A 6761-nucleotide genomic window follows, 5' to 3' on the forward strand; every position below is an offset into this window, starting at 1 on the left:
CCCCTTTTTTCTTTCTTTCTCCCTTTCTCTTTTTTCTCTTTTTTTTCTTTCTCTCTTTCACTCCTTCTTTCTGTCTCTCTCCCGTTCTCTTTTTTCTCTTTCTTTTTTCGTTCTCATTCTCCCTTTCTCTTTTCTCTCTCTCTCCCTTTTTGTTTTTCTTTCTTTCTGTCTCTCTCTCCCTTTCTCTTTTCTTTCTCCCTCTCTCCTCTTTTCTTTCTCTCCCCTTCTCTCTCTTTCTTTCTCTCCCTCTCCCTTTCTCTTTTTTCTCTTTCTTTTTTTTCTTTCTCTTTCTCTCCCTTTCTCTCTTTTTTCTTTCTTTCTCTCTCTCCCTTTCTCTTTTTTCTTTCTTTGTCTCTCTCCCTTTCTCTTTTTTCTTTCTCTCTCTCTCTCCCCCCCCCCCCCCCCCCCCCGCCCAGCCCACCTCACAGGATTGTTGTTGTGGGGAAAACAGGAGGAGGAAAAGAAGAATTAGGGATGTCTTCCCCCCCCCTCTTTGAATTACTTTACAAAGTTAATAAAGTCGGGATAAACATCGAATAAAGAAGAATAAATCTCAGGGGGAAACGTGGAAACTCCTAAAGGGGGGGGGGGAGAACAACACGCATCTTTCGCCCTGTCATCTTTGGACCTCCCTGAAGTCGCGATCGGGGAAGGGGGGAGAATTACAAAGACACCCCCCACCCACCACCCACCCAAGACCTTGAGTCGGGGATGATGGGAGATGTAGTCCAAGATGGGAGATGTAGTCGGAGAACCGTTACTGCAAAGAGCGAACCAGCCTGGGGAGAAGGTCCGACTCCGGAACAAGCAGCCGTTGCACCCAGGATGAGTTCGATCCGGTTCCTCTGGGTCCCCCCACCCACCACCCCACTAGCCTTCGATCCGGATTCGAACCCAGGGCAGGAAAAGTTGCATCGGGGAAGGGGTTAAATTGGGAAGGGGGGGCTCTACCTTGCAAACGGGGGGCTCTGTTCTTCCCCGCCTTGCCGCCGCCGGAGGGAAGAGCCGCCCGCTGGAAAACGAAACCGGAGCGAAAGCGAAGCGAAGCGACCTCCGGGGACGCGGAGGAAGAACTACAGGAGTCGGGAGGGGAAAAAACGGCCGCGCCTCTGAGCGTACGCAGAGCGCCGCCGCGGGGACCCCCCACCCACCCCTCCACCCGCCGTGGCAATAGACGCGCGCTTGCAAAAACGCCGTTGCGGGGATCGGAGCGGTAGTCCTGGAGGCGACGCGTGTCAAAAGGGGAACCACCCTTGCCGCACGTGCCCCCTCCTCCTTCTTCTTCTCCTCCTCCTTCTCCCTCTCCTCCTGTGCTCCACACCCTTACGTTGGAGAGGGGAGGTGAGGAGGTCCCCTCCCCTTTTCCCTCCCTTCCCCTCCCCGCTCCGGCCTTGCCTTGCACCCTTACACTTTCGCTTTAGCTAAAGCGCCGGTCGGCTTTCGCTCATTTCCCCTTCCGCGGCCCAGCTCTGCACCCCGGACACCATGGCCAAATCCTGCACCGCCAACATCCGTGTCGCCAAAGAGACGCGCGTGAAGGTGAGGAGGGGGGGGGAAGAACGTGTGAATGGGGGAACGGGGACGGAGTCGCAATGGGAGGGTTGCAAGGCAAGTTTGCAAAAATAAATCAATAAATGGGGGAGGAGGGTCCAGCCCCAGCCACGGACCTCTGGTTACCGGCCTCTGAGCACGTGCAGAGCGCGCCCCTTTCCAAGTTGCTAGTCCCGTGGGAAGGTCGGGGTGCGGGATCGAATCGCGGTTGCGAGAAGCCCTCTGCGGGCTGTCAGCTGGAGGCCTGGAAAGATCCACAGGAAAAGGAGAAAAAAAGATAACATTTTGTTTGTTTGTTTGTTTGTTTGCATTGTAACAAAACATTGCGACTTTTTTGGGGTTTTTTTATTTTATTTTATTTTAAAAGAGGGGATCGGTGTCGTTAATTCACGTGTGAACGGGGTGTGGGGTTTCTGGGACCCAACTTTTAAAAGAGTTGGGGGAAAGGACGAGGAATAGAAACTAATTGGGGAACTTTAAACCAGTTTTTTCCCCCACAGTCTTGGCTAGTTTAAGATTGTGGACTTCAACTCCCAGAATTCCTCAGCCAGCTTTGCTGGCTGAGGAATTCTGGGAGTTGAAGTCCACAAGTCATAAAAGGGCCAAGTTGGAAGACCCCTGTTGTAACCCCTTCAGTACTTCCTGTCAGTACTCCTTCCTGATGTTCGCCTGGGGAATTCTGGGAGTTGAAGTCCACAGATCTTAAAACAGGCCAAAGTTGAGAAACGGTGCCTTAAATACTGAATATTACTTGCCTGGAAATTAAGAATAATTTGAATAAAAGGCAGAAGCCCAAGTTTAGTCAAATTTCTTAGCTGGAAAAAGCCCTGCCAAATTCTTGTTTTCTAGCCACGATTGATTAGCTAGCTACGCCCTGACTTTGTTCTTTGAGAATCAATCACTGGGGCGTTTCTGAAGCAATCCAGAATTGCAGTGTCAGTCTGACATATCACTCTGCTTGTAAAATCTCTTTTTTTTTTTTCCCTGCCTAGTCACGCAAACCAATTTCCAGAATACTATAGTATATTTTCTGCTGCAAACTGTTAACCCTGTTTGCAAGAACCGGCTTTGGAAACGAAGGGAAATTTTATCCCATCCTTTTGGGATCAAACAATATTTCCAGACTGTTTAAAAGCGTTTCAGTTGTTATTCTCTCGATCAAAATTATATTTTCCGGAAAGGGATTTATTGCTCGCGTTAAACTTCCAAGGGAAATTTTGCTGTTCAATGCAAGCAATGCTGTGTTTGCATTTTTGGGGGGGTTAAAAAGGGAAGGCCGGAAGTCAATTTTTCTAATTCTATTTGGGATTTTCTTTTAAAAAAAAAACAAAATCCCTCCAGTAGAGGGGATTTTAAAAATTCCCAGTACGAGGAGAAGACTATCCACTTCTGCTAATTACGTAGAACAAACAAGGAGATCCCAAAAACCAAACGGCACCCTTTTCAACCATGTCCCCGACTTGTGACGACAGTTGAGCATTTATGTTGCTAAGCGAAACATTTGTTAAGTGAGTTTTGCCCCATTTCTTGCCACTGTTGTTAAATGAATCACTGCATTTAGTTAGTTAACACGGTTGTTAATTGAATCTGGCTTCGCCTATTGACTTAGCTTGTCACAAGGTCACAAAAGCGGATCACACGATCCCGGGGATCCTGCGACCGTCATAAATATGAAACAGTGGCCAAAAGCTTCTGACTTTTGATCGTGTAAACCCCGGGGATGCTGCGACTGCCATCGGTTGGTTTGCATTACGGACACGAGAGGCAATGTGGTATCCCTCAAATATCCTTTAGGGAATCTTGCGCTGAGCAGGGGGTTGGCCTAGATGACCTCAGAGATCCCTTCCAAGTATGAGTTTCGCCTAGTCCCCAAATGTTCTTGGTGGGGCTATGGATCAGCAGGATTCCAATACAGCTCTAAACCTAAAGTTTAAATTTAAAACAAGTTTGATTGCTTTGTTCTATAGCTCGGGTTTATCGTGTGTTTCCAGTTTCAATTTCATTGGTTTTTTGTTTTTTTTTTCCCCTGCAAAACTCTCTTTGCATTTGGGGAATTAGTGAGAATTTTCAGCATGGAAAGTAAAGACCTTGTGTGCTCTTTCTGGGCTGCTCCAACGTTGGTTACAATTTGTCTCATAATTTCCTTTTATTGCTTTAGATGGCTCTCTTTAGAGAATCGCTTTTGAAAGAGGTAAGTCTCCATTCCATGTTACTTGTTCGCCAATTATTGGATATTTTCCCCTTTCCCAGATAACTAACCTTCCTTCCTTCCTTCCCTCCCTCTTCCCTCCCTCCTTCTTTCCTTCTCTCTCTCTTTCTCTCTCTCTTTCTTTCTCTTTTCCTGCAGGGTGAAGAATTTCTTTGCACATTTTTACCTGCAAAGATATTTCAGTTGGATAAGTTTCTTAAGGTAAGTGAACGTCTAAAAACAAAGTTTCACGGGCAGAAGATCTCTGCGTGCTTTTTTTTTTAAGTGTCGCTCCTTCTCCGCCCATCTAGGAAAATTCACTGAACCTTCAAGATTTGACCACTCTGAAAGCTCCTTTGGATATCCCTATTCCAGACCCCCCACCCAAAGAAGACGAGGTGAGTTATTGGGGTAACTGTCTCCTTCCCCCCCCCACATTCAGTGCAACTTGTAAGGGGGTGGAAAATGATATTTATGGATCAATATATTTTTATTCCTTGCAGATGGATACAGAAAAGGAGGAAAAGGAAGGTAAGGAAGAGAGAGAGGGAGGGGGGAGGGAGGGAAGGAAGGAGGGAGAGAGGGAAAGAAGGAAGGAGGGAAAGGGAGGGAAGGATGGAGGGAGGAAGAGAAGGAAGGGAGAAAGGGAGGGAAGGAAGGGAGAGGGAGGGAGGGAGGAAGGAGGGAAGGAAGGGAGAGAGGGAAGGAAGGAAGGAGGGAGGGAGGAAGAGAAGGAAGGAAGAAAGGGAGGGANGTCTTTTAATTTCTTGGCTGCAGTCCCCATCTGCAGTGAACTTGAAGCCCAGGAAGATATTTCTCCTAGCTGTGAGAACTTTTCCTGTGGCCCACCAACCGTTTCCTTCCTGTGCAGGAGAAAGTGCTGGAACGTATCACGGCCCTGAAGACCAAAGCTGAAGCCTTCCAAACCACCATCGCTAAGTAAGTCGTCGAGAAGGGCCGTCAGGGAAAGGAGGCAAAGCAGAGAGCCACCACGTGGGATCTGGGTTCCAGAGCGTTGTGCATTGTGCATTTCCTCTCCCTCTCTGAACCCTGGGAAGGACCCAAGGACAAACTGCTTCCAAAAATCTTGTGAAGAAAACTGAAAAGAGATTTGCAACACGTACAAAATAAATAAATAAATTTTCTAGTCCTGATGCTGTGGATCCAATATACTGTCTTGTTCTTTTAGATACTTTTTGGAGCGTGGCGATGCGGTGGCCAAGGCCTCCAAAGAAACTCATGTGGTAAGTGATGGAGAAAAAAGGTTTGCAATTATTTGTAACGTGGCTGGATGGCCGGTCTGATAGGAAAGTTTTTTTGGGGGGGTGGGGGCTCCTTGTTTCTCTTCCCCCTGACTCAAGGCAAGGAGAAGACCTTCCTGGAAGCCAAAATAGCTGGTGTTGACCACGAGAAGGCCAAAAAACACCCAAAACACAATTGCAGATGGAGTCCAGACCTTGACTAACTCATTGCAAGGTTTAACACAATAGTTCTTGGAGATGGGAAAGCCTCTGCAATAATTATTCCCATTAATAAAGTTCTTGCCTCATACAGATTTGGAACTGAGTCAGGCAGTGTACAAATTTAAATAAGAGCACCCCCACCAAGAATTAACGCCAACGACATCTCTTGAAACTGTGCTCCTTGCTTAACTGGTTCCACCGTGGTATTTTAAATAAATCACAATCTCTCGACTCGGAGAAGAGTTTAAACTGTAAACCTGGATTTCTGTACCAGTGGCTGGATTCACATGATGCGCCGAGTAAAGCCAGGCAAACTAAGTTGTGTCTAAAACTGTCCTGGAAACCTAACCTGGTTGTAATTTGTAGGGTCCTTGGTGCTCTCTGAGCTTGGTGGTTTTCTTGCAGATGTTTCGTGACCCAGCTAGGGAACACCATCAGTGCTAGAAGGGGGTGTGGGAGGAGGAGGAGGACTGTGGGGCCCGTTGGTGCTCTCTGAGCTTGGTTGTTTTCTTGCAGATGTTTCATTGCAGATAGGACCCCAATTTTCTTCTCTACTCTACTCTACTCTACTCTACTCTACTCTACTCAACGAGGTAACTTCATCAGGGCTATCTAGTTGTAATTTCCTTCTTTGTTCCTGCAGATGGATTACCGGTGTTTGGTTCACGAACGTGACGAAGCCATTTACCGAGAAATGCAGATCATGGTGCTTGATATCCGTGGATTTTATGTAAGCGAGCTGAACCAATCGTGGTGAATGTCTACTAGGGGAAGATCCAGAGGGCAGGAATAAAGGAACGGGGGCAGATTTCTTTCGGTGTTTAATCCTTTCTCGTTTCTCTTCACCACAGGCTGAGCTGTACCACATCCTAAGCAAAAACCTGGAGAAAGTGACCAATCCCAAGGGCGAAGAGAAGCCGTCCATGTACTGACAGGAAAAGAGCATTTAAGGGCAAACAGGCAAGGGATGATTTGCGGGTGATGTGGTATCCTTGTGCAAATAACACAATTGGCCAGAATCCATGACCGCCTGTCTTTTTGGAGGGCGCTGGGCCAACAAAAATACAGGGTTAGAAAGAGACCTGAGATATTTAGAACCCAGGAGGAGAGAGATGGCTGGGAAAGAAGCCAATAGTGTAACAAAATAAAATGTTTGAATCAATTTGGTTGTGTCTTCTTACGATAAAGCCATCAAATGCACCTTGCCAAACCAGGAGAAAATCTTTTTTTCTCAGCTAGAATTTCTACCATTTTTCCAAATAGCTTTCACGGTAAGAATATGTAACCTTCGTACTTAAGGATACTTAATACTGCCCCTAGAAGATGGTTCTAATCACATTCATAGAGGTTATCTCTGCCTGTGTTCAGTGTAAAAATCAGTAGAAAGAAAGCTGAAATTCAAGCCTGAAACAAGATCACTTTAAAATCTGAATTAGCATGTCTGATAAACATGCTGTTTTAAATAAATAGCTAGATGATCTAGTTAATTTTCCCTTACTAGAGCCGACCTTTTTTTTTTGCCTTGATCTTTCCTGATGAATATTAAAATATAAATATCT

At 46.4% G+C, this 6761-nt stretch overlaps 1 protein-coding gene across 1 annotated transcript; it reads left to right on the forward strand.

The window, feature by feature from the left end:
* Positions 1-1447: 1447 nt before the first annotated feature.
* On the forward strand, positions 1448-6364 carry PSME2 (proteasome activator subunit 2; the record flags this gene model as incomplete). The annotated part of the gene is given in 7 exon segments (XM_015822231.1): positions 1448-1539; positions 3710-3742; positions 3899-3961; positions 4051-4137; positions 4929-4983; positions 5846-5932; positions 6054-6364. Coding segments are annotated over 7 exon segments (460 nt in total), but the record flags the coding sequence as incomplete, so codon positions are not given.
* Between the last annotated feature and the right edge of the window lie 397 nt (positions 6365-6761).

Source organism: Protobothrops mucrosquamatus, unplaced genomic scaffold, assembly GCF_001527695.2.
Source record: "Protobothrops mucrosquamatus isolate PMUCROS unplaced genomic scaffold, P.Mucros_1.0 scaffold1499, whole genome shotgun sequence".
Taxonomy (NCBI): domain Eukaryota; kingdom Metazoa; phylum Chordata; class Lepidosauria; order Squamata; family Viperidae; genus Protobothrops; species Protobothrops mucrosquamatus.